General features: G+C 32.1%; 1 protein-coding gene across 1 annotated transcript; it reads left to right on the top strand.

Annotated features, from left to right (window-relative positions):
- The first annotated feature begins 261 nt into the window (after positions 1-261).
- Positions 262-27,845, top strand: LOC143256528 (ATP-binding cassette sub-family D member 1-like). Its single transcript, XM_076513873.1, has 10 exons — positions 262-1,676; positions 6,225-6,405; positions 13,000-13,115; positions 14,138-14,309; positions 16,094-16,191; positions 16,667-16,812; positions 17,864-18,009; positions 19,346-19,430; positions 22,655-22,780; positions 24,425-27,845. Exons 1-10 carry the CDS (start codon positions 642-644, stop codon positions 24,693-24,695), a joined length of 2,376 nt encoding a protein of 791 aa, XP_076369988.1. The 5' UTR covers positions 262-641; the 3' UTR covers positions 24,696-27,845.
- Positions 27,846-27,919: the final 74 nt, after the last annotated feature.

Here is a 27,919-nt window from a genome sequence, read left to right as displayed (position 1 = left end):
GCTATAGTGTAGTGAAAATATTGATTGACGTCGTAAGTGTTAGTGGGACGTGACACAGATGTATTTCGTGAGGTGTAACTGTATGTCGAATGGTTTGCTCTTAACAGAAGTATGATGATCCCATACGACTAACATTTGTGGATGTAAACTCTTAACTTAGTGGCCGAACCGATATTGTTTGACTGTTGGAAGCAGCTCCGTACGTATTATTATTAGAAACTTGTTCTCGAAGTTGCTCATTGACCTTTTTATTCAGTTACTGCGGCATTCAAGGGATGTATATATATACGCACATATGTTTTCTGTAATCCGTCATTACGAAGCATGACATGGGTGTTACTGGTGCGATCGTGGATACCTTAAGCAGAAATTTTCCGTATTAGTATCTTATATTCTGTGTGAATCGAAGGTAAAGAAAAGTAGAAAGTTATAAGTGTGAAAGTAATGACACCTGTAAAAAATTTATAAGCTCAATATGTGAAGTGTTTTATTTTGAACCTGTTATTGAATTATCCACAATAACATGAAAATATGTTTTGTATCCGTATAATTTTGAAGTCCTGACAGCCTGTGAAATTTCTGTTATTGTAAGTTATGTAATATAGTAGTATTAGAAAACATTTCACTATACAACATTAGTCATGGTGAATTCGATGTCGAAGTTAATCCATCGGACAGCAGAGAAGGCAAACGTCCACCCAGAAGTTATCACAAGGGGAATGACTGTAGCTATTTTTGCAGTCTACACTTTAAGAATTGGGTATCCAATTTTATGTAGTTCATTGACTATAGTTAGGAATAAAGCTAGAGAAGCACAAGAAAAAATTTGTAGCACAAGTCCAGTTAGGTCCTTGGAAAAAAATCAGTTGTTAACTGAAAATGAGGAAATTGAAGAACCACTTAAAACATTTGAGAAAAAGTCAAGAAGGGATAGTAAATCGTTGACTCTACAGAAGCTACAGTTCTCACCAGCATTCAACAAGCAGTTTCTGCTACAGCTTATAAAACTAATCAGGATAATGATCCCCAAAGTACAGTCAATAGAGATGGGTCTTCTTGGCTTACATACTCTGTCTTTGATAACCAGGTCATTTTTGTCAATCTATGTTGCAAGGCTAGAAGGTCATGTTGTTAAAAATATAGTTAGGAAGGATATCGCAAAATTTGCCTTGCAACTTACCAAGTGGCTCCTGGTGGCAATACCAGCCACATTTATCAACAGTCTTATACGGTTTTTGGAAAGTCAACTTGCATTAGCATTTCGTACTCGTTTGGTTCGTCATGCCTATGATCTGTATTTTAAAAACCAGACTTATTACAGAGTAAGTAATTTAGATGGTCGCTTAGAAAATGCAGACCATTGTCTGACAGATGATATTACAACGTTTTCTCAGTCTGTTGCTCACCTGTACTCCCATATCACCAAGCCATTTTTAGATGTTGTGATTATTAATTTCACATTGCTTAAAATGGCCAGAAGCATGGGATCATTTAGTGTAGCTGGAAATGTTTTAGGAGGAGCAATGGTCTCTTTAACAGGACACATTCTCAGGAAACTCTCGCCAAAGTTTGGAAAACTTGTAGCAGAAGAGGAGAAAAGAAAAGGGTATTTAAGATTCATTCACTCTCGACTTATTGCTAATTCTGAAGAGATTGCTTTCTATGGAGGACATGAGGTATGTCACTTTTGTATCAAGTATGTTTGGACTTAAATATAAATTTATTAGTGAAACTTTTGATGGGTAAGATACATATTCTATAAAGTATCAATAAAAAAAAGTTAAAAATAATTAGAATTTAGAATATTTTAGTTAAAATAATTCAAAAACCAGAGTTAGAAATGAATCTCGGTCACTTTACCCCTGTATATGATGCATATGATGGTCTTTCAAGTGATCTGAAATGTGAATTATTGGTTTTTTATGTATACATGTGTAGGTTAGTATTTGGTATAGGGCTAAATAGGTGGCTGTCTTTACAATTCATAAAATTTCACTGAAGTGTGTGGTGTGGTTACCACAACTGGAGAGGACAGTATGACACTGGTGTTGTATATTTAATATTGGTGTTCAGAAATTTTTACAACTGTAGTCTAAATGAAGTGCTATTGAGTGCTTATCTGAAATGCATCTTTCCATGGCAATCTAATCTCTGTTGCCAAGTATGGATATTCCCAAAGCATGCCATACATGTTCAGCAGGAATGAAGTTCAGCCAGCATGCAGTTGTCATTTTGTCAATTCTGTTGTTAAGTTTGGAAGTGATTCCACACTCTCCTAACAACACTTTAAAATATTATAACTCAATCTCAACCATTATGTTAGAATTGACAAAACAAGATTGTGACAGGTCATAATTGTTGTAAATCACAAAATAGATAGTGAAGTGTCTGAGGTATATAGAAAAGAAACTAGACAAGGTTGAGTGACATAACAACACTACTTTTGTTGTGAGATGGGTATAATTTTACATATGTTTTTATTGTAAGTGGTTATGCAGTTTAGTGTAGAAAGTATTTGTCAATACTGATACACACGTTTTCACTGTGTACAAAAAGTGAGCATTTCTGTTAGGTTCACAGATTTCCAGTGCAGAAAACAAGGTTTGGTGCTATCTCTCACAATGTGTACATTTGAAGGAAAGAGAAAGAACACAGTTTTGTGGTAGCAGTTAGAGCAACTTCACATCAAATGGAACAGTTTGTTAGAAGTCTTGGTGGACAGATTGAAACTGAAAATGACTCTTGAAAAAAGAAGAGTTAGAAGGATCTGATTGAAGTGTTCAAGATTGTAAAATTAAATAATAGCATTGTTGCATATCTTTCATATTTAACAGTGAGAATAGTAGGACTAGGAGACAAAAAATATAAATTTTGGCAGAGTAGGAGCCATCTTTAGTTAAGACTCATTTGTTTAACAGGGTGGTTGGCATTTGAAATGAGTTGCCTTCAAATGTTGTAGAGGCAGTACATTTAGGTGAGTTTAAGAAAAAGTTTTATATGTTTATGAATCGTAAGGACTGGATTTAAGATTTTTTATTTTATTTTTTAAAATTATTTTAATTTAGTTTAAAGGATGGAAGGGCTGTGATGGACCAGGAGCTTCAATGTTTCAAACTGTTATTTTATGAACGTGTCAAAATTAGTTTATCCAGTAATAAGACTTCCTACTGTTTGTTCCATTTACTGTGGTTTTTAACTACCTTTAGGACATACCCCATGTGGTCAGTATAAAAATGATACTTGGTGTGATTTTGCAGTTACTGCCCATCATGTACACATTCCTTATTTAGAAGTTGTAACGTGAAAAATGCTTCCCGTAGATATAACACCAGAGAAAGAATGAAGCGAATTCATCAGTCTTCGTAAAATATGGTGTTTACCTGAGAAAAGATGCCAAGTTGCTTCTTTGTGCTGCTGTTATAAAATATAATTAATCTACAAATTTGAAGTAAATGATGTTTGATTGTTTATTACACAAGTATTACTGGAGCTATAAATCCATAAAAAAGACAACTTCTTTATCATTAGATCTCAGCTAACATGTAAAACGGGTTAATAATCTAGGAAGTTGTGTCTGCAGAGGGAGTTGTACACATTTCTCAGCCCACAGCTATTGGTAGGAGCAAGTTTGTACCTGCTGTGCAGTATATCTGTGTATAATCCAAAACATTAAAACAACTAATAGCTATTTATATCAGTATGCAAAATATATATACAGGTAGGTGTACAGTGATCTTTCAGGTACATGTGTACTTTATATATACATTTAAATTTGTTGACATTGTTTTTATTTTACCCATATGTTTTGATTGTTAATTTGTGCATTTGGAGAAATTATGTCATGCGTTACAGAGATATGATCATGTAACAGAAGGCTGCTTACCCTTAAACAACATCTATCAGTTTCACTCCAAAATGTACATTGTAACTGCATGAACATGTACATTGTAAATGGATAGCAAACACTGAAGTGAACCTTTTCTTCCTAATATATCAAATAAAACAATAAAGTGTTATAAAAAAACAAAATATTTTTTGAAAAATATTAAAGAATAAGACACCAGTAATTTTTATTAACACCATTTTTTGATATATTATGTAAGTTAGGTTTTTAAACAGATAATTTATATGGTGTATTTTACAGAAATAGATCCAGTTCTTCCAACTTAGAATTTGAGGAGCTTCATGATATGCAGTATTTTATTTTATCTAAATGTATGTTTATGTTACAGTGTTGGGGTTATAAACATATTTTTTTAATTTTCTTTGTCTTTCTTTTCTCCATTGTAATTACCTATACTTCTGTAACTCTCGGAAGATTTTTATTATTTGTACTACACATCTATGCTAGTGTTTTAATTGACAGACAGGATAATATTTATAGATTTTTACCACATAAATACCGATAGCGTAAGAGTAACTAAAGATTAATCTTAAGTTAGGTTATGTTCCGTATCAGGTGTCTCTTAATGTTCAGAATAGCAGCAAGGAATTTTTAAGCATCTTACTGTTGATAATAATGTGGAGATTGGGTCCTTATAGGGGGTTGATAGAAAGACTTTTATTGAAGAATATGAGGTGACTGGGGTCTAATTTTTTTCTTTCTATTTTCACAAGAGAAGATAATAGCAATATTTTTATCTTGGTGATTTTTGCCTAAAAGTATAATAAATGCACAAACATATAGTACACTAAGGGCTAACTAAATTTTTAGGGGAAGGAAGAATTTCTGGAAACATTATATAGTATATAGCAATTACTAAGAGAAGAGACTGTGTCTTCTGTTAGTGCCTTCTCTACCAATTCCAGCCATTTTTTAATTTGTAAAACACTGCGTCTTCAGTATTGTATACCTGTGTAATCCTAAATATAACCATCTTAGAGTAAGAGCTGTTTTTATCTGCAGGTCTGCATGTATTAGTAGTATTTCATGTACACTTTATACATCTTTAAACATATAAACATGTTTATACAGGTCTTGTGCTGCCATTGAAATTCTTAGATCATTCATCTTGAAAGACTTATCATAACCACTTCACTGCCTCTAGATGCCAGCTTCCAAGGCCTTGTTTAAACAAACCAAAGACACAAGTCTCTTTGAGTCATTATAGGTGGCTAAGTATTCTATCAGTACATTGGAGCTCTGTTGGGAGATTAAGTATGCTGTGTAACCCCTTGGAGCTCTATTGGGGATTAGGTATTCTGTTAGTTTTTTGGAGTTGTATTGGAAGACTATGCTTGCTGTTAAATGGAACTACTATGATATTGATTCATTTTGCTTAATGAAAAAATCTTAATTTTGATGTGGAGTTGTAAAAGTGTTAAGTTTTGACTTATGAGTTTATGTTGATTTGATATCTGTGGTTATCTTATAAATGGTAACAGAAGATGTGCCTAGCACCATTACAACAGCTGCTATTTGAGGTCATAATCATAGTTTTCACTGTGTAGAAGAAGACATTGCTTTGAACTGGCTTTGGGTATAGTTTAAAAGTCTGATGCTTCCTTAAATGCTTTGCTGTGTGAGATTTGTTTGCCTCAGTGAAGAATGTTGAAGGTCCTTTTATTTTGCGTGCCATGTCTTTTGACTATGCATTGTGTAGTAGTTTCACTGAATGAATGTCCTTCTGTAGAAATGGCTGTGATGTATTCCTCTTGCTAAAATCTATCTATGGCAGTATTGCACATTGATTGGACAATTTACCACAAACCAAATCAGATCTATAGATTGAGATCAAACCTATCATTCATGGTGTTACGACTCATGTTTGTAGTGACTTACTATTGCATTAGCATCTGCATTTCTTCCTTATAAGATGCAATGAACTCTGTATATGTATGTGTACCTGTCACTCATGGTGTCACAATTCATATTTGTAGTGATTTGCTGTTGCATTAGCATCTGTATTTCTTCCTTATAAGATGCAGTGAACCCTGTATATGTTTGTATGTATGTGTACAGATACGTGTGTGTACATAAACACATGTATACAAGACAGTTAGCAGATAGTTTAAACCTGATCTTGTAGTTATGCCTACTTTTAATTTTTGGGGTTTTTTCAGCCCAGCTGTAACAACATTTTTGTGCTACACTGTTGTATGCTGAGTTTGATATTAGTATCTGAAAGAGGTAGTTATAGAAAGACTTAAGATTTAAAGGGTTTTAACATTTTGTTTTTATTATTTAACTATAAAATTTACAGTGTATGATTTTCTTTTGAAAGGTTGAGCTAACGATGCTACAGAGGAGCTATAGGTCTCTTGCCAGACAGATGAATCTGATTTTCAACAAACGTCTTTACTATGTCATGCTTGAGCAGTTTCTCATGAAGTACTGTTGGAGTGCTGTGGGAATGATTATCATATCTCTTCCAGTTTTGACTGGAAAACAACAGACAGAAAATGGTAATTTCTGTTGATGAATTTGATACTTGCCTTGTAGAATCTTTTCTCTTAATATCATCACTCATTCTTGTTACCAGCTGAATACTTTTTTACAAATTTTATTATTATTAAAATGTATTCACAGGTCTATGTGTAATATTCTTGAAAGTATTGCACTGAAACCTCCTTTATTATTAGGTGGTTAATTTGTGATTCTTGAAAACTTGTACACTGTGCTGTATGGTTTGTTTAAACCTCGTTGTGCAGAAGGTGTTATAATGGATTATATGCATGAGTGTTTTTTTCTTTCTTTCAAGTTCCACCCAAAATTGTCAAATGTTTAAGTGGCATAAAAGATTTATCTGTCCAAAATAAAATCACATCCCTCCCCCTACAAAATCAACACATTTTAAATGTTCATTTATTAAGTTTTTCTTAGGTTTTTTTTTTCTCTTCAAATAAACAAGCAATCAGGACAAATGTACAACATGATTTGGAACTTTCTCGCATCAGGCAGGTTTCACCACTGCCTATACATAGATAGAGCTGTATTTGGATGTAAGTAGTTACAAGATGGCATGTAGGTATGTTATGATTTATTTTACACCTGTGTATAAATATCATTCCAGTGCTGAGATTGTATAAATCTGTAGGACAATACACTAACAGGAACCTGTACTTATACTCCATTAATGATACCAGTCACAAAGCAATACATGTCTCACATCTCTTAATTTCCAAGGCTTAATCAATAGTGCTCAGACCTCTAGTTCGTCTAGGTTTTCTCACCACTTACAAATACATGCCTTGTAACACAATGTAGTTTCTAAACAGAACTGGACTTGTACCTCAAACTCCACCTAACTCTCCTACATAATCTCATAATGAAACATCATTACACCACATTTCGTTAGAAGACGTTTTCATTCTAACTTTGGGTGTAATGATCAAAACTTTTGATAAAAGAAAGTCCACACATAATGAATGAAAATCTTAGACTCGGTAGAAATTCAAACACATTCCCCTTAGCTTTACTCAAATAGTTCTTTCTCTATTTATTTTCATTGAATGTTTTATAACTTTACTAACACAATTCATTGTATTTTTAAAAAGTAATTGTTCTAAAGATTATTCATTATGCTATTTTCATAGATTTGAGGAAAATGTATAATTCTGAAGTGTTCATTAAAGATGTTTACAATTGTTGCTGTTTCTCTATTATTCAGTATTAGATGTAGGCTTAGATAAGAGTGCAAGGTAAGTAATAATTGTGAAGTTTTTGTTGTTACTTTAGATTCTGTTACGTGTATCATAATAGATACAGCATATGGTAGAATGATTGAAAATTGTTATGATAGTTGCCTAGTGTTTGTATTAATGCAACTTTTACACACGCATTTATACTTGTATAGATTTAGTTATGCTTGAACAGTGATCTGGGTGAACTGCTGAGTATACAAATGACCTATACAAGTCCCTTCCCATGTGATTCTTAATAAATGTCACTGTCAGAGGTAGGCCAGCACAAACTGACTTGTAGATTAACTTTATTTATGTACCAAAAATGGATTCTGATTCCAGTTGGACAGCACTTGTTTTATTGCATTAGTATAAATGAACAAAATGATTCAGTACTTATAGCAAGGCTGTGTTGACTTGTATTAATTGTTTCTGTGGTTAGTAGCCTGTAGAATCATTTTAAGTGTAATGTTAATTAGTAACTTTTGTATACATATTTCGGTACTAATTACTAGCTAGTTTTCATCGTACATTTTAGCTTCTTCAGAGAAGTGCTAAAGGATTATTTTCTGTATTTGATAGGGCCAGAATTCTATTCAGCAGGTCAACAGCTGAAAGACAAGATAAAAAAAGTAATTAGTATGCAAACTTGTTAAGAAAATGTTGCTTATTACAGATAAGGCTTATCGACAAGGGTGTTGATAATCAGACTAGGCCCTAGGTTATAGATATCATTGGTTCCTCTTTCATTATATTTATCAACTTTTGCCAGTTTTTCACAAAAGAAATTTAGGTGATGCATTTCTTTATGAATCCATGGAAAATGCAGTAACTTTTTAGCTCATTAAATTGTTTGTATTTCTAGTGAGCTTTGGAATATCCCTCTGTTAGGCTCTTCTATAGGCACCAGACCATGGGGCAGCTGCCATTCTTGAAATATCCCTCTGTTAGGCCCTTTTATAGGCACCAGATCATGGGGCAGCTGCCATTCTTGCCTTCTCTTCCCATCAGCCCTGCTCATCAATGGTATAGACAACTAACTATACAAATGGAATGAGCTACAGGTTAATACCCAATATAATAATAATAAACTATGCATTTGCAGTAGGGTTAGGACCACAAACTCTCCAAAATTCATGGTATTGATAAACAAAATCTTGACTTTTTGAGAGTACATTATCTTTTTTACAGGTTGGAAATGTTATTTCCCCATGTGTGAAACGGTTGCTACAATATCTGTCACATGTATTGGGCCCATCCTTTTCTTGTATTTCTGATCCTAACATGATTCTTATGAGAATTTGCACCAGGCATGTATTATAATTTCTTAACCTAATTTATGTAATTTCCAAAACTAACTTTGTAATGAATTAGATTCTGAATGATTATTTTCCTTGACCATTTTATTAATATTTTATTAAGATTAGGAGTGGCACCTACATCAAAAAACTGATTGCTTTATCTTGAAGTAATTCATTTAGAATATATTGAAGCAATTTGGAAAACAAGGTGCTTTTGGTACATGCATCCATACATTTACATATGTACATGTATTTCAGTTTATGTGTTAGCTTTATTTACAGCTTTAGGCATCATGTTGAAACACTGTGGTTACTTGGTATTTATGTGTACGCTTTGCTAAGTATATTTAGCATATGATTAAAGCTTAGTATTTAAAGTAGCTTTGACCTGGAAACATATACAACTAGTGTGTCATCATGTGTGCTAGTTACTGCTCATTAGATGTGTAGATGTAAGCAGGACTCCATTAAGTTTACCATATGTGAAAAAAATAAACTTCTAATTTTATCCCATTTTTTCTTTTGCATTTTGTGAACAGAGGAAGCTATTTATATAAATTAAAGTTTATTGGAGAAATGGCTATAATTAATACCTATATTAAAATAACAGTAACATTATACGTCTCTCTCTCTGTCTCATATGTTCAACTGTGAATAAAGTTTTCCTTGTGTATTCAGGCTTCTTACATTTATGTACGTGTGCATAAATCGTTACATTTTCCTTGTTGGGTTCTGATGATCCATGGTAATTTGGTGAGCACAGTTTTCCTGTTGTCTTATTAAAACCCAGATGTTGTACCTTTTGTTACATTTTGTCAGTAATGCCAGTAAGATTTTTGTTTTAATACATTTATTACTGTGTTTCAAGTATCAATATTAGTTTTTAATGCCACTTTTTTGTGCTGCTCAGAATTTTGTAATTTGAAGCACAAAAATTATACCTTTTTATACATGTAAATGAGATAGAGTGTGCCTTTAACTTAATTATATTACTGCTAAATCCCATGGTAAAATACACGTGAGTAGAAACAAAGCTCTAACAACAGATATACGCTGTGACACACATTCTTTGAACTTGAATAAATGTATATGTTGGATTATAGTATATTAGTAGCTGATTAAAGACAAATAGATGTTTTGTTTGTGAAAAACTGTTTTACTTTTAGAGTTATTAGGGTAACTAATGTGTAATGTTAATGCTGTTACTTTCATTTGACACCACAGTACCCATACTCTTTTCTGTGGCAGCAAAGATACTCTGTCATACTTTATAGAATTCACAATGTGGCAATTTGATTTGAATTTTCAAAATCATGTACTTCCTTGATTTTGTTGGACAATGGTAAATGCACTGGGGGTAAATTTGTGCGATGTAGAAAACATTCAAATATTATTGCAGCTAGTAAGTTAATCATTGAGAAAATTTTAAAAAGTTTTATGTTTTTTACCTTGTCTGTGTAAAAATATAAGGGGACTGTAATTCTTCCAAATAGTTGAGGTTCTTGATCCCAATAAAATTAAGTGCTGACACAAACAATGACCTGGGCTGCAGGTGTGTGGTTTTCATAATGTAAATGACAAGGATGTTCTTACCAGGCTAATTATTCTGTGATCTCCTTCTATATGTACGTGTTAACTGATAATAGCATGCTGTACATGTGATTTTAAATTCATGTTTTTTGTTCTTTTTCTATTTTAAATGTAGATTACATGTACAGTGAAGAGATATAACTTGTACAGAAAATTTTTAGATTAACTTTGGTAACATTGATGAAGTGTAACATGTCTGATGTATCACTACAAAACTTTTAAAAACATTTAGATAAGTTTTGTACATAATAATTTTAGCTTTATTTTGTTTACAAAATATTATGTAATGTTAATAAATGCACAGGAACATTTGATTAATGGTTTTCAGGTGAACTGTTAACTGTGATTACTAAAATGTAGTAGCAGAAAGTGATGTCTGAATGCATGTATCAGGTCATCCCTTGAGTAATGTTTGATTTTAGGTTCAGAAAAGACAAAGGACTTCAAATGCTTTTAATGTTATTTAATTAATAATGTATGTTCCATTATTATTAATTACTTCCTGCATACAATTTAGGAGCTTCTGAATGCCACTTTTATAAAGTTATTGAGGTTTGAAGGGAAAGAATGTAGAGAGGGCAGTTTTGACATCTTCATGTGTTCCAAGCTATTTTCCATCAAGATTGTTCTGCAAACTTTGGAATAGATGATAATCAGATGGGACAAGATCTGGAGAATAAGGAGGATGTGGAAATTTTTCCCAGTCTAGCTCTTCAGTCTTTACAGATGTGATCCTTGCTGTATGGGGTCATGCATTATCCTGGTGTAACACAACACCTTTATGATTGATCAAAACAGGCCTCTTTTCTTTGAGTGCAACATTCAGGCACTCTAACTGTTGACAGTAGAGTCTGATTTAATCATTACATTGAGTGGCAGCAACTCAAAGTGGATCACACCAACAATATCCCACCAATCGGTGATGTTGAGAAAACCCACTTGTAGAGAAAATATATATGTGTAAAAATGGCTCGTTTGGGTTGAGAAAATTTTTTACGTAGAGGAGCGAACAACATTTTCACCTTCTTCAGTCATCGTCATCTTTCTTTGTGAACCTGATGATGACCGAAGAAGGTTGAAACGTTGTTCACTCCTCTACATAAAAAATTTTCTCAACCCAAATGAGCTGTTTTTACATATATAATATCCCACCAAATGCTTAACAAGACTTCTCTTGGGTAGAGGCCCATTTTGGGCTGTGCTTTAGCCAGTATACCTGCACTGAGCCATTGTTTGCAGTACTTAACATTTTTATAATACAGGGTGTTTGGAAAGTCACTGTGCAGTTTTATAACAGCATTCATTCAGTCTATTTCAAGCCAGCAACTGATAGTGGTGTTTAGAAACAAAATAAGAAGGATCCAAGCCTGTATTGATGCCAACAGAGGTCACTTTCAACATTGTTTATAATTGTCATTCATATTTACCTTCTGTATTCTATATTGAAACATATCTGTTAATAAATATTTAAGTGCACAGTGACTTTCTGAACACCCTGTATATCCATTTTTAATCTGTAGTCACTAACCTGTCCAAAAAGGTAAATTACTTTCACAAGAGTGCAAATGTCTGCTCTTGCTTTAAGATTGGCTTCTGTTAAGTCATGGGGAACCCATTTTCCAAGTTTTGACACCTTTTCAAACTGTTGCAGATGATGGTGAACTATTGAATGGGTTGAATTAAGCTTCTGTGCTAGTTCTTCAACTGTTACAGCACAACCTTCATCAAGTGCAGCCAGCAGCAAGTTATCATTAAGCTCAACAGGACGACCTGAATGTGGTGCATCACTTAAGCTGTACTCACATGATCTGAACTTCTGTAACCACCTTCGACATTTTCTTTCTTCGAGAAACTCTGCACCATAAACACCTTGAATGTTTCATGTAGTTTCTGCTGCACTATTGCCTTTTTAAATGCATAAAGCTTTATATACCTAATGTGCTCCTCAGACACATTCATCTTCATAAGGGTTTATTTGATTAATGATATGAAAAAGTGAAGTTGGGTTAGTTTATTTTATTCATTTGAACATTTTTATACGTGTCATACTACATATTTTAGTCATTAAAGCCTCTAAAAGACAGAAATGATGATGCACTTTCTGTATTATATTTTTGAACATTGCTTATGGGATGATCTGATACAAATATAATTTGGCAGCGTAACTTGCTGTAATAAAAAGAGTACCAATCTGTAGGATCTGCATTGTAGGTTTTATTTTTGTTTTTCTCATAAAGTAGTATAGAATTTGAAATACTTTATATCATTTTATTTAAACTAAGAAAAGGTTAAGTATTGTCCAAATACTCAGTTTTAGAAATGTGCTGTGAGAACATGTAACAAAAGCTGAACTTGGTGTAACACTATTTAAAGGTATTTTTTTTGTGATATTTGATATGTACAGTTAGTTATCTTTCCAGTGGAAAAAAATGTTTTAACACAAATAGCAAACTATTAAGTGCTGAGTCTGAACTTATATCATCAGGTAATGGAGACAAAGATGATGGAGTTAGTACAAGGACACAATATATGACAACTGCTAAAAATATCTTAATAGCTGGAGCAGATGCTGTAGAGAGACTTATGTCCTCCTACAAAGAGGTATATAATATCAGTATATCTCCTTTTGTTGTTCTTTAAAATGTGTATTTAAAACAAAAGAAAGTAACTTGACCCTTTCACTTTGGCCAGGACGTATATTTTCCAGTGCTCCCACACCCTCATGCTGTAACTGGAACAGACGCTTCCTCGTTGTCATATAAATTGTAATGTGGAAGTGAGTAAAACAAGTTGGAAAGTATTTATTGGCATCCTGCCTGACATTGATATGTGGTTTCTCTCAGTGTTTTCAGCTCAGCTCTTCAGTAACCAGCAAGATGCTGGAGTCTAATGTATGAAAACTATTTGCCAACTGTACCCACATTGCTAGAGCAGTGAGTATTAATTCTAATTACTATATAAATTTACTGGATGCACTTGACTTGGATAGCTTAGAAGATAGTGAAATGGAGTCAAGTGTGTGAAGAGGTAGTGAGATAAGAGAATGCTAGCTTTCCATCTGATGATGATAGTCAAGCTGATGAACCTGGACCCAGCAGACGAAGTGTAAACAGCGTCTACATGGAAAACATTTGTCTCGGTTGCAGCGTCAGGGAGTGGAAGCCATTGGAAACGTATGTCCCAGAGGCAGTGAATTAGTTAATTTATATAAGTGTATTTATTTTGTATATGAACAAAGTTTGGATGGTAACACTTCGCATTAAAAAAAAAAAAATAAAAATTCACCTTCATGATATTATCACACAGTAGTTGAAAACTTGCAAAAATGAAATAAAATTCATATTTACCAATTTATTGTGTACTTGTTTAAATTTAAATAGAAAGTTTAAGTTAAGTACAAAAGCTTTATAATATCTGTAAATGTTAGGAGATAAAATTTTTTTGTCCAGTTTGATATGTGTGTGGATCAGAGTTATTTTTAATTTTATAATTACCTAATATATATATACATTTTTTTTATCTGACTTCAGATATTTTTCTCTCTATACTAACAAAAGATTGCTTGAAAGGGAACTCTTTGTAGGTTTATGTATGTGATTTTGTTGAAAGAAGTGTTTTCTCAGGTCACCGAGTTAGCTGGGTACACATCTCGAGTATCGAAGATGTTCACAGTATTTGAAGAAGTTAGTGAAGGCAAATACCAAAGAACCCTTGCTACATTGAATACAAGAGAGAGTAAGAAGTCTTTCAAAGTACAAGGACTAACTTTTATAAATGGCATGCCAGAAATCAAAGGTTTGTATCACCTAGTTGGTCTTTTATTTGTCTATTTATGTTTCAAACACAAAAGAAAAACATTTTTCTTCTGAGTACTAGGTTACGTTCAACTCATTTGAAAGTAATACATTGTAGAGATAAAGAGATGGTTATTATCTGTGTACATGTAGTGTACAAGTGTATGAAATGAAGCATTGTAAGTAAGTAATGCACAAATGCAATGCATTGTACCGTTACTTAATTTTTTGACTGAGGCTGCCTTAAACATGCACAGAATTTTTGCGAGCTGTACACTGTATACAGCACATGTACATTCAGTTGATAGAGGGAGACACTACCTTATACAGCAAATTAGGTTAAGAAATACTAGTTGCTACAACACTAGCTTGATAAAAAAAAACAACCTTTTATTGCAGTTTTCTGTAAGCTTTATCCAGTTACTTTGGTTTTGGACAGTAATTAAAGGGTGATTTTTCATGAAATCAGAATTATGAATTATTTTATTTTCTTTCATTCATACTTAAAGCTGTTTATATTTGCCTAAATGTATATTTTATGGATGTTTTGAACAATTCAGAAGAACAATAATAATTTTATGGAAGATGGTTGCAGATGCATACTGTGCTTAAAATGAAGTGCTATTGAGTCCAATTTGGGCTTTATTTTTTAAAAAACTATTTGTGTATATACATTTTTAAAACATTCTATATTTTTTATTTTGTGACATGTCACTCTGTGCGAGTCTTATAAGTGAAGAGATGCAGCTGTGGCTAATCTTGCATACAATGAATAAGAGCACTTTTTCCTGATTGTCATAGTGGTATGATAGTTTAACAGGAATGTTATTTTTAAAAATTGTTTCTGTGTTCATACATTGAAAGGCATGTTATTAGTCTTCCAACAATGACAACTGAAATTAAATGTCTACAGTTAGAAAAAAAATAAATCATAATTGACTCAACACTTGTCTGAGGCAACAGTTGATTTGACAGGTTTGGTAAAAGCAACTGAAAGATGTTAGTTTGTGTCTAAATTCATGGATTCATCTACCATAGAGGCCATGATTAGCTATGATAGAAATTTAAAAAAACCAAAACATTTCTATATGGTAGCTCACAATGAATCTGAAACAATGCTGTCAGAAATGCAAACAACAAAGTAAAAAACATTTTTGCACCAGTATCAAAAATTAAATTACATGAGGTATTTTATTGCACTTGTGTTGTTGTAACAGTTCAATTTGCTGGAAATGGTACATTGGTTTGAGGAACATTCTAATGGGAGGAACTAGGTCTCTTGACACATTCTGTAAGGTAAACAATATCTGTAGTGTGTGTGAAGGACACTGCTGATCTTATTTTTTGCTTTTTTGTACCTTTTCAGCCTTATATAGGAGGAGAAGCTGAAGACAAAAATTCAACAATTATTAGAAACTAACAAATAATGTAATGATTTTAAATACTTGCTTGTTGTTTTATTACGTACACAAATTACATCCGTGAGCAGTGGGCGTTGAGAGTTAGTCCGCACCCTGGGCTCAGTAATGTCATTGACCCCTGTTCATTCTGTTCATTAACTTTTGCTGATTTTCCGGAAAAGAGATTCAGGTGACAAATGTCATCATGAATCCATGAAAAAGCAGTAGCCATTTAAGCTTGTTAAGTGATATGCATTCCTAGTGAGCTTTATAGTGTCCAACTGTGAGGCCCTGGGGCAGCTGCCTCCCAACCCCATCAGTTTTACCTTTGAGAAGCTTTCCTTGCTGTTGGTCTGTATGTTAAATTTACTTAATGTTTTTACAGGAACAGTTATTGAAAGAGAGAACAGTATCCTGAAACTGGAACATGTGCCAATAATCACTCCTAACTGTGACGTTGTTGTTCCAGACTTGTCATTTACTGTGAGTACTGGTTAAAAAAGTAATTGGGTGTAATTGCTGATAGAGTTTGAAATGTTTCAAATATCTTAATAATAATAATAATAATAATAATAATAATAATATATATGTGTGTAAGAACTTTAGAAACTTCAATTTCACCTTATCTATATTTGGATAATAGATGTGTTGTCTTTTTATACAAGTAATTACAGTGGGAATAAATATACAGCTAAAGAATGCTTAAAAACTCTTTTCCTTATGTTTTAGGTAAAGCTGTATTGTGCAGATTCTAATGGACAGATTAATATATGCTAGTAGAGCTTTCACTGTTACAATGTAATATTCTTTATAAAACAAGTTCAAGGTTTTGTACAAGTTTAGTATGGACTCTTTTGGTGTAGAATTTGTTCATGTGAGTGGGACTAAAAGGTCCATAGATATTACAAAACTACTTAGAGGCATCTTAAACTCGTGTGCTTTGTATTTCTAAATTTAGATGACCAAAGGGATGCACCTGTTAATCACTGGACCAAATGGCTGTGGGAAAAGTTCTTTATTCAGAATATTGCGTGGGCTTTGGCCAACATACGCTGGTTGTTTAATAAGACCACCAACAGGACAGATGTTCTATATTCCTCAGAGGTATGTCAGAATATAAAATTTGTGTAGTATGGTGATTATTGTTATTAAAACATGATAAACGTGGTGTTGTAAACATTACTTATTTATATTTAAAATTAAGTGATACATTTGTTGTTAAGTGTAAAGCTATACAAAGGAAAGCCTATTCTCTGCCCACTGGAAGTATCAGCACCTGACTTTTAGCATCATAAGTTCTTAGATTTACTGCTGAACTACCAGAGGGGGGGCAAGCAATATTATAATGAAAGTGATTGTGTGTCTTTATGAATAAGTTTTCAAATCTTCATATTAAAACATACCTCTATACTACTGTAGCTACATTAGAGTAAGAAGGTTCTAATTGAGAACTTATTACCCTGTAAAGAGTCATTTTACTTTAAATTCTTATGCTCTTGTTTTGGTTTTGTTAACATATTTTTTTTTTTATTTTACAAAGTTGCATTAAGCTACAAATAAATGCATGTATTACTATTCAAGTATGAATATGGTCACTTATTATCTTTTCTTTTTTTAATAAGGTAATTGTCTTACTCGTTATATTTACTATTGTTAGACAGTCCAGAGAGTATAATCTTGTATTCCACATGTACAAATGTATAAACAAAAAAACAGAACAAAAATCTTTGGAACTACAAACTTATTTTTAAATGAAACTGGAAGAGAATCTGTCATTGGCAAACCACTCGTGAAGCTGACTTTAGTACGCAATGGCTCGACAATGATTGAAAAAGAATAGCTTTTATAGTTATGTGTTTTATTGTACTTGTGTCTTATCCCAAGAATTTGCTGTTATAACCCCATAGTGATTGTTTTGAACTGACACTAATTCATTTTGTAAGGATCACATGTTACTGATTAAACAAGTACTATGTTAACTGTGTACTCACTACTTACTTACACTGTTTGTTTTGTCTGTTTGATAGTCCAGGCTCCAAAAGTTTGTTGACCACATTCATTTCTCAGGGTTTGTGAACACAATTTCACCTGTATTTAATAATATTTTATAAAGACATGCACTTATGTGTTCTTTCTGCTTATTGCAATTTACCAGACCTTACATGTCAGTGGGAACTCTGAGAGACCAAGTTATTTACCCTGATACAGTGAAGGATATGAAGGAAAAAGGTCTGACAGATAGAGATTTGGCAAATATCTTGGCCATCGTCAACCTTCAGTCAATTATCACCAGAGAAGGAGGTATGTTGAGAGGAAAAATGTACAAGGTTGTAGATAGAAATTATACTTGTAGTAATATGAGTAATACTTGTATAAGTGATATGTTCTCATAATTATCATTCAAGATGTATGAAATTTAGAGAGAAATTAAATAAGTGTTAATAAGTTCCTTCAAATACAACTGGCCTGGCATGGTCAGGTGGATAAGGCACATTGACTCATAATCCAAGGGTTGCAGGTTCAAATCCCCCCTCACACCAAACATGCTCGTCCTTTCAGCCATGGGGGCATTATAATGTGACACTCAATCCCACTATTCATTGGTAAAAGAGTAGCTCAAGAGCTGGCAGTGGGTAGTAATGACTAGCTGCCTTCCCTCTAGTCTTACATTGCTAAATTAGGGATGGCTAGCACAGATAGCCCTCGTGTAGCTTTGCATGAAATTCAAAACAAACCAGATCAATAAAATAAAACTTTTTTTACCATGCACCCTTACACTGGAAGTTAAGTGCACTTGGACTGTAGGCAAAAATTTAAGTAAAACATTGCATGAGTAATAAAAAAGAAAATCATATTTCACGTGTCAGTAATGTTTCTGTTTATGTCATATCAGCAGATGTTATAATTTCATACAAAATAGTAGAAGTATTATAGAGAAGCCACTAAAGCTGACATTATGTATATAAACACACAGTTGGCTTGTTATCAAGAGACACACATGGACTGACCAAGAAAACTGAATTAATTGAAAATGAATTCTAACTACGTATAATTTGATTTCTTGAGTTTTTTATTGAGTTCAGGCTTTCTTTGAAGATAGGTTACATAAAGCTATGACAGATCATCATGTATGTGGTTTGCAGTTTTACAAATTCTTAAACTTTAATTTTTAATGGAGGTTTAGAACCAGAACTTTTATTTTTGTCTTGGATATTATCATAGTGTCCTTTAAGAGAAAATATTACAAATTATTATTAAGATTTTCATTGCTTTGTGATTTATTGTTGAAATCAACAAATAAGACAAGATCTTAGATTTTTGTAGGATCAGGCATCCAAGTTATTTACTTAAGGCTGTACACTTCTCAAAGTGCTCATATTTAAGTCACCAAATTTTTTTGTGATATTCCTATCAGTTAGAAATACTGCTCTACATATTTATATCATTATGGAAGCATGATTCTTTTTCTAAATTGCAAATAATGTTACAAGTGTTAGACTATGCTGACAGATTGTAACATTATCTTTTTGAAGAAATTTAAAGCAGATGAATGAAATATATCTGAAACCTTCCAGATGAAGGACTGTTTGTTAAATGAGCAATAATTACTATGGAGTTTGCTTTTCTTTTGGAACAGGCTGGGATGCTATTGGAGATTGGAAGGATATATTGTCTGGTGGTGAGAAACAGAGAATGGGTGTTGCAAGACTGTTCTATCACAGGTAACAATATTACTTTATTTTGAGAAAGCATTATTTAGGGGACTGTGTATATATCATAGTTAACAACTTGATTTATACTTGGATTTACTAATACATTTTTTTTCTGGTTGAGTCAAGTCATTCAGTCATTTTGATCTAACTTTTCTTTCCTCGTGTAGTTTACCACCATTTTCAACTTTATCAAGTTTGTGTATGAATTTTGGGACTTGTCTTGTTAAATTGTTAGAATATTCAATATGTATTTGTTTTTTTTCTTGTGTGTATGGGGGGGGAGTCTAATTATGCTTATTTGTATTTAGATACACATGTAACCCTAGTGTCTCAACAGCAAATTAGAGAGCTTATAATGCAGAAGTTTAGGTTTTGATATCTGTGGTTGGTAAAACTCAGGTGACACATTTATGTAGCTTTGTCCTTAAAATAAACAAAGAAATAGATGCTTGCTGTTATCTTGTTTTTATTTTTTGTTAGATTAGGCCAAGGTATTTGGCTTTTAAGTCTGTTTTCTTGGACCTACACTCAATTTGACTTTCATCATCAGTAGATAATATAAGATATTTTTCTTCTTTTTTGTCTAATTTGTTCAGATTTACCGTTTTCTTTTTGGGGTGGGGCAGGTGTAATTAGAAGTTAAAAGTTTGTTCAAGTATTAACTTTCAGCATCACTTTCTGTTTGTTTAAATCATTTGAGTTTGTTTATTATATCCTTGTTTTGTATAGAGTTCCTTTTTAATATTGTTCTTTTATAAATGCTAGATTAAAGTTGGACTGAATTTATCATGGCTGGTTGCTAACCTTGTCCAATTGATTCAAACTAGATTTGTAGAGTAAAAGTCAAGGCTGAAGTATTTATGGTATGTGTAATGTATAATCTAAAAACACTTGTCAGAACTGTGTAGAATGAATGAGTACTAGGATTCTTAAAGTTTGGTTTTATCAGATCCATCAGTACCATTCAATTGTTTTTCTTTGTAACCTTGGTTGGCATGTTTACAAGTTTGACCAGTTTTGTTTTTTTTATATATGTATTCTGATATAGTTTACAGTGCTGTTGTACTTAGATCCAGAATGCTTTCTTGTATAGGAATTAACCATACTTTTCTTACTTACATGCTATTTGATTTTTTTCTTTTAAGTAAATTTTCTGTTTAGCCAGATGTCTGGACATTTGTTAAATGTGTACATTTCAATGTGTTTTCAAAAAAATTGAAGATATTTAATGTATTGGCTGTCAGACTTCTGTAGATCTTTCTTTAAGTCATAACAGACAAACGTTTTTTTAAAGAGATTTAATACATCATCTGACTTTTGTAGGTGTTGCTTTCAGCCATGCTAGATGAAAACTAAAGATATTTAACACATATAATAATAGCATATATTATTCTTGAATACATTGGTTCATATGTTTAATTTGGCACTCTGTAAGATAGATTTTGTTTGGCTTTAGAAGTATAGGGTTAGTTCATTTGTATGTTTGACAGGCATGCATATTAGTAGGTTTCTTTTATGTTGTGCTTTTGTGATGTCTTTACCATCTAAGTATTAAAACAATGAATCTTGTTGATCTATAAACTTCATAATTCATTTAAAAAAAATACTGAAAAGATAACTTTGTCATCAGTATGTATTAATCAATGGTATTTATTAAGGTAACTTTGTCATCAGTAGGTATTAGTCAGTGGTATTTATTAAGGTAACTTTGTCATCAGTAGGTATTAATCAGTGGTATTTATTGAGGTAACTTTGTCATCAGTATGTATTAATCAATGGTATTTATTGAGGTAACCTTGTCATCAGGAGGTATTAATCAATGGTATTTATTGAGGTAACTTTGTCATCAGTAGGTATTAATCAATGGTATTTATTGAGGTAACTTTGTCATCAGTATGTATTAATCAATGGTATTTATTGAGGTAACTTTGTCATCAGGAGGTATTAATCAGTGGTATTTATTGAGGTAACTTTGTCATCAGGAGGTATTAATCAGTGGTATTTATTGAGGTAACTTTGTCATCAGTATGTATTAATCAATGGTATTTATTGAGGTAACCTTGTCATCAGGAGGTATTAATCAATGGTATTTATTAAGGTAACTTTGTCATCAGTAGGTATTAATCAGTGGTATTTATTAAGGTAACTTTGTCATCAGTAGGTATTAATCAGTGGTATTTATTGAGGTAACTTTGTCATCAGTATGTATTAATCAATGGTATTTATTGAGGTAACCTTGTCATCAGGAGGTATTAATCAATGGTATTTATTAAGGTAACTTTGTCATCAGTAGGTATTAATCAGTGGTATTTATTAAGGTAACTTTGTCATCAGTAGGTATTAATCAGTGGTATTTATTGAGGTAACTTTGTCATCAGTATGTATTAATCAATGGTATTTATTGAGGTAACCTTGTCATCAGGAGGTATTAATCAATGGTATTTATTGAGGTAACCTTGTCATCAGGAGGTATTAATCAATGGTATTTATTGAGTTAACTTTGTCATCAGTAGGTATTAATCAATGGTATTTATTGAGGTAACTTTGTCATCAGGAGGTATTAATCAATGGTATTTATTGAGGTAACCTTGTCATCAGGAGGTATTAATCAATGGTATTTATTTAGGTAACTTTGTCATCAGTAGGTATTAATCAGTGGTATTTATTAAGGTAACTTTGTCATCAGTATGTATTAATCAATGGTATTTATTGAGTTAACTTTGTCATCAGTAGGTATTAATCAATGGTATTTATTGAGGTAACCTTGTCATCAGGAGGTATTAATCAATGGTATTTATTAAGGTAACTTTGTCATCAGTAGGTATTAATCAGTGGTATTTATTAAGGTAACTTTGTCATCAGTAGGTATTAATCAGTGGTATTTATTGAGGTAACTTTGTCATCAGTATGTATTAATCAATGGTATTTATTGAGGTAACCTTTTCATCAGGAGGTATTAATCAATGGTATTTATTGAGGTAACTTTGTCATCAGTAGGTATTAATCAGTGGTATTTATTGAGGTAACTTTGTCATCAGTATGTATTAATCAATGGTATTTATTGAGGTAACCTTGTCATCAGTAGGTATTAATCAATGGTATTTATTGATACAAATGCTCGTTAAAGCTGGTAAAGGTTTTTAAACTCTTGGGGAGAAGAAAAAGGTGGATATGACTCTTTGTTTTTATTTTTGTAATCAACTAAAATGTGAATAAAATATTTTATGTTATAGACCTCAGTTTGCTCTTCTTGATGAATGCACCAGTGCAGTTTCTATTGATGTTGAGAGCAAGATGTATCAGGCTATAAAAGATTTAGATATTTCTCTGTTGACCATCACACATCGTCCCTCTCTGTGGTAAGTTTATCTTGTTGTTTAGCATTTTGTAATAACATTAAGTTCCATTCCTGTCATGTGTAATGAACATGCAGGTTTTCTGCCTTTTTATTGTTCAGTATTATGTAATCAAAAGCTGTTTTACTCACTGTTTATTGTGTAGTTAATAGTTTTGCTTCTTTCAATGTTTGGTGTTGTTTGATCAAAAGAATTTTGGTTATTTCATTGCTTAGTTTGGTTTGATCAAAGTAAGTTTGATTCTTTTATTATTCAGTATTATTTACTTATGACTGAGGTTGATTATAATTCACATGCAGTCTGTTATTACTGCATTCTGAATGTTGTTTTGTGGTTTATGGACAAAACTGTTGATCTATAAGAAGCAATAGCTTCTTTGAATTAGGTATAATACAACTGTGTTTCTTTTAGACAGAGTTGTAAATGATGCTAAATATTGAAAGGTGTGAAAAATATGTGTAGTTTTAAATTTCCTGCTGTTACTTTAAGTTCATTTTATAACTGGGAAAATAATTTAGTTAGTCTGTATTCTGAAAAAGTATTTTGTAAGCTACATTATGTGATTTTTCTTGGTCATGTTGGCTTGTGTATGTATCACAAATCCACAACATATAATGAAACAATCATTATTACTCATTGTAACCTCGACTTGTAACTGTTTTTTGGTGAAACTAATAAAATTGCTATGGTAGTTAGGATTTCATTCTCACAAGTGTGAACTTCGAGACGGTTGAAGTTTTGATGAAGAGTGATCCATAAAAAGTATTTGTACATTTGTTATATATTTGTAAGATGTTAACTGTCTGATGGGTAGTTATATTAGCAAAAATAGCCACACAATAATATTTTGCTTTTATCCTACAAGTCACTTATTAAACCTTATTTTTTGATTTTCTTGAAAAATAATTTCAATTTTTTTATGTTTCATTGCGACATGTGGTTTTTCTCAAAAATATAGCTATGAAGTTAATTGTCCAGATGTGTCCTCACACACCGATTGTGGGTTTGAAACTATGAAGACAGAATGAAAAAAGTTACCAAGGATGAGATTCAATAAACTTCATAGATTTGATTTGTTTGACCAGAATATATTAGTAGAAATATTGCAGTAAACAAAGTCATAAGAATTATTTGTACATTTGTTAATTAAATGTCACACTATTTTGTTAGTAGGTTTTATTTAAATCTCACTTTTCAAGGTTCTCTCAGATTCATTTTATCTCTTGTTTAAAAGTGTTTATGCAGAGAAGAAGATTACTTGATCAGGGAGTTCTGTAGACAACATTTAACAATTTTAGATAACATTTCAAGCCGTTAGTATGGGCCTTCGTCTAGTCAAATTAGTTGTTTTGATGATATGTTGTTGAAACATGGCTATAATTGAGAGCTAGTAGGTGTAATCCAACAATGTGTATAGTCTCGTAACTTTAATAGTTTTTGCATTTTAGGACTTCACAAAGTTGTTGGTTGTAGCTGCTTTTCAACATTTTATGTACACGACGACGTGACGTTGAAGGTTCTGCACTAGCGGCCCAAAATATTTATCAAGAAACATCTAAGTCAGAGGTAGTGCTTTGAAGCTTCCAGTCGAGCACAGATTTGCTTTTTCTGAACTTGTGGTAAATTTCCATTGATTTCTATTTCCAGGCAGTTCCATACTCATCTTCTGCAGTTTGATGGAGAAGGAGGCTGGAGTCTGGAGCCACTCGACACTCATACTCGTTTGTCATTACACGAAGAAAAAGAGAGGCTAGAAGCCCAGTTAACTGGAGTTCCACAGATGGAGAGAAGACTTGAAGAACTCTGTACACTCTTGGGTGAAGACTCGGTGGTCCTCCAGCGTCCCTCTGCTGATGGAATGGAGAATTCTCTTGAAGAAACAGCTCCAGTTGCTAACACAGAGCCTTTGTCTGATTAGCAATGCTACAGAAAGTTAGTTATTATAACATTACTTAAGTGTTTGTGTATGCAGGTATCTTCTTAAGCATGTGAAATATACTATTCTAACATTTTAGATATAAGAGTAGGAAACTGTCTCAAAGAATAGTGTGGATTGGTGACATTAACTTTCAACATGTATTCTTCTGGCAGCACACATTACAGACATCTGGATAATTTAATTTTGTTTTAAACTTGCATAATTTCAACGTTTTTGTGCATATACACTGACTGGATAAATTCATTTAATCACATGAGATTTTCAGCAGATTTTTGTTGTGCAGTTAGTGATTTTTTGTCACTCATTTTCATGTGCTGTGTGTTAGTTAAATCTTGGTTACCCTGAGATTTTCTTCATTTCTTTTTTTTGTTGAGGTTGGTGTTACCTAACTCAATGCTAAAAGGAATCTCCCTCTCCTAGTTATGCTCGGGTATTATTGAGTCATGTTTTACCTCCTTTTGTGCTTCTCATCTTGATACATTCTGTGAAGAGTACAGAGAATTATCAGACAGAATTTGTATTTCTATCTTTATTGAAAAGTTTTTACAAAGCTATATTATCATCATTATGGAAGAGCAGAGATTCTGTTTTATATTGTTCATTAAGAGAATTTAAGAGACATTCATCTGTTTGAAAGATGGACAAAGTTACATGAAACTGTTACTTTGAATTAAAACATCTTAAGTGTATAACTTAATGAATGTGCAGTTTTATTTATACAACTGTACTGTTCTGTTTAACATTAAAACAACCACTCGTTTTAAAAGTGAACATTGTCATGACTGATTGACTGAATTACATCAAGACAAACTTCTTGAATTTATTAATTTTTTTTCAGGATTAATATTTTTGTAATTACATGAATATTTGTAGAAATATAAAATCTTGAAATAAATCGGCAGGAATTGCACGTGGGCAAAAAAAATTCAGAGATGGACAACAAAATTCAGTTCACACAAAACATCACAAATAGATGAGAGAAATAAAACTTAGTGATTATCTTCATCAGTGCTGGCATTTTCCAATGGCATTTTTATTAAAATACTAAACTTTCCCATGATTGCTTCGTGATGAAAACGAATGAAAAACAAACCTGTATTCAAGCATGCTTAATATTGTTGTATCAAGACATCAGGAACTGATGTACTTAAAGGAAAATTAAATTTGGTGATAAAAAGGAGAATGACATGAGAAAACAGTGTTGTATCAGAAGGGATGTTGGTAAATGTTTTGGAATTCAACAGATTCTATCTTTAGAACTTGGGTATGATTATATGGAAATGATTCATGAGCATTACAGGTTTCATGCTGTGGCTAAATGTTCTAATGCCACTTAGTGTCTGACAATCCACAGCAAAAACGCATTGCTTATATGTTATATAGATTCAAACAATTAGATAAAAAAACACATTAACACTTTCACAAGCAGTGGTATTATTTGGATTAACAACTTGTTGGTCATAGGAATCCTTAGTGTGTTAATAATATCAGTAGTATATTGTAAATAAATACTGTTGATAATGTTATTGAAAAGTGTTGGTTCATGTATGGTATTTTCTTAAATGATAAATTGTTTGTGATAGCAACAACTAATTTCACTGTCCTTTTTTAAATCACTTGTTATGGTTTTCACTAAAGACATACAAAGTTCTGTAACTTTTGTGAATTTCTGGTTTGTTTCTAAGAGTTAATTATTTATCTTTAAAACTCTTATGTCAGGCAGATTTTTTATTGATATGCAAATGCTGTTTTTTGGGTGATCACTTTGTAAGTTAATGTTGATCTTGTGGACAAGAGGATCCATCTTGTGTATATTTAAGTGATACTGAGGACAGCCTTTCATTCACCACACTTGACCTAAAATCGAGGATCCGTAGTTTGTATCCTTTTGCCACGTAGTTTCACCCCATGCTTTGAAACCATGGGAGTATTATAATATGATAGTAAAGTCTTGTTATTTGATTTAAGTTGCCCTAAAGTTGGTGCTTGTTGACTAATTAGTTTGTCCTCTAGTCTCTTAGTTCAGAACCAGAGATGGCTAATGCAGATAACCCTTGTGTAGCTTTACAAAAATATTAATATATATATATATATATATATATGAGGGAAGGATTTACAGTATAGTTAAAACAAAGTTTAAAAATATTTTTATTGTAGTGGATATCAAATAGGTGTTGATAATTATGTTATTGGTGTATTATGATTTCTCCAAAGGAATTCAAGAGCGTAAAGTGGAAAATGGTTATATGAAATGATGTAATACAGCTATACTATTAACCACTTTCCAATTCTCGGTATCTTAATAGAGGTTGTAACAAGTTCAACGTTAATTATTTTCACAATTTTTTTTTACAACCTCTTGTTTTATGAAACATTAAAAATTGTAATTTTTTATAACAATTATGCATTCCATTTTGAACCTTGCAAATTTTATGTAGAAGTGGGAAAGAATAATCTATTTTAGCCTAAAAGCAGTAGAATAATAAAATGTTTTTAAATTATGCAACGTTTTGTTTTTAACTTGTAACTATTACATTCTAGTTTCTACTAGAAGAGCTGTTAAAAATATGGAGGTTTAATGATGTACATTTTAATAAATTTAGAACTTGGGGGAGAGTTTTCCCTTTATTCAACAGGAGTGGAATATTACTTAGTTTTGAAAACATTTCACTTTGAAGAACTTCACTGTAGTTTCCACATAAAATTATTTTATTTTGTAAAATTAGTCCATTAATTTATGTTTTGTTATTCCTTTTTAAGTTGTATATATTTTTGTTGATTCTAAAAATGAAAGAAATAACAAATATAACTTACATAAACCATACCAAGTAAGAACATGGTGATGTTGATTGTTTTAAGAAGTGCCCTTTGGTTTTAAATGCTTCGATTAACAAGCTGATAAAAACGATATTTAATGCGCTTCAAAATGTATGCCATCAGTGCAGTTTTCATGAATTGTTATACCACAATAAAAAATGCCTACCATTTTAATGTTAACATTTTATAATTTATTGAAACATGAAGATGTAACCAACTTTATTTGTCTATGTATTATATGAATAAACAAATTATTAATGTTTTTGTTTATGTTAATTTTGGTGACTGGAAAATAAATGTTTTATAGTTGAAGATGTACAATGTACTTTTTTACAGATTTATTTATTTCTTGGTCTTTTTAGTTGTTTATCAAAAAATTACACATT

The sequence above is a fragment of the Tachypleus tridentatus genome, chromosome 7 (genome assembly GCF_004210375.1).
Source record: "Tachypleus tridentatus isolate NWPU-2018 chromosome 7, ASM421037v1, whole genome shotgun sequence".
In the NCBI taxonomy this organism is placed as follows: Eukaryota; Metazoa; Arthropoda; class Merostomata; order Xiphosura; family Limulidae; genus Tachypleus; species Tachypleus tridentatus.
This window is presented reverse-complemented; position numbering and strand designations above follow the sequence as displayed.

What these genes read in the sequence shown, in the direction of transcription:
- LOC143256528 (XM_076513873.1), top strand. Translation starts at nt 642, where the DNA reads ATGGTGAATTCGATGTCGAAGTTAATCCATCGGACAGCAGAGAAGGCA. An exon ending in CTTTCTATGGAGGACATGAG is followed by an intron (nt 1,677 to 6,224) that starts GTATGTCACTTT and finishes TTCTTTTGAAAG; the next exon opens with GTTGAGCTAACGATGCTACA. An exon ending in GCAAGACTGTTCTATCACAG is followed by an intron (nt 19,431 to 22,654) that starts GTAACAATATTA and finishes TTTATGTTATAG; the next exon opens with ACCTCAGTTTGCTCTTCTTG.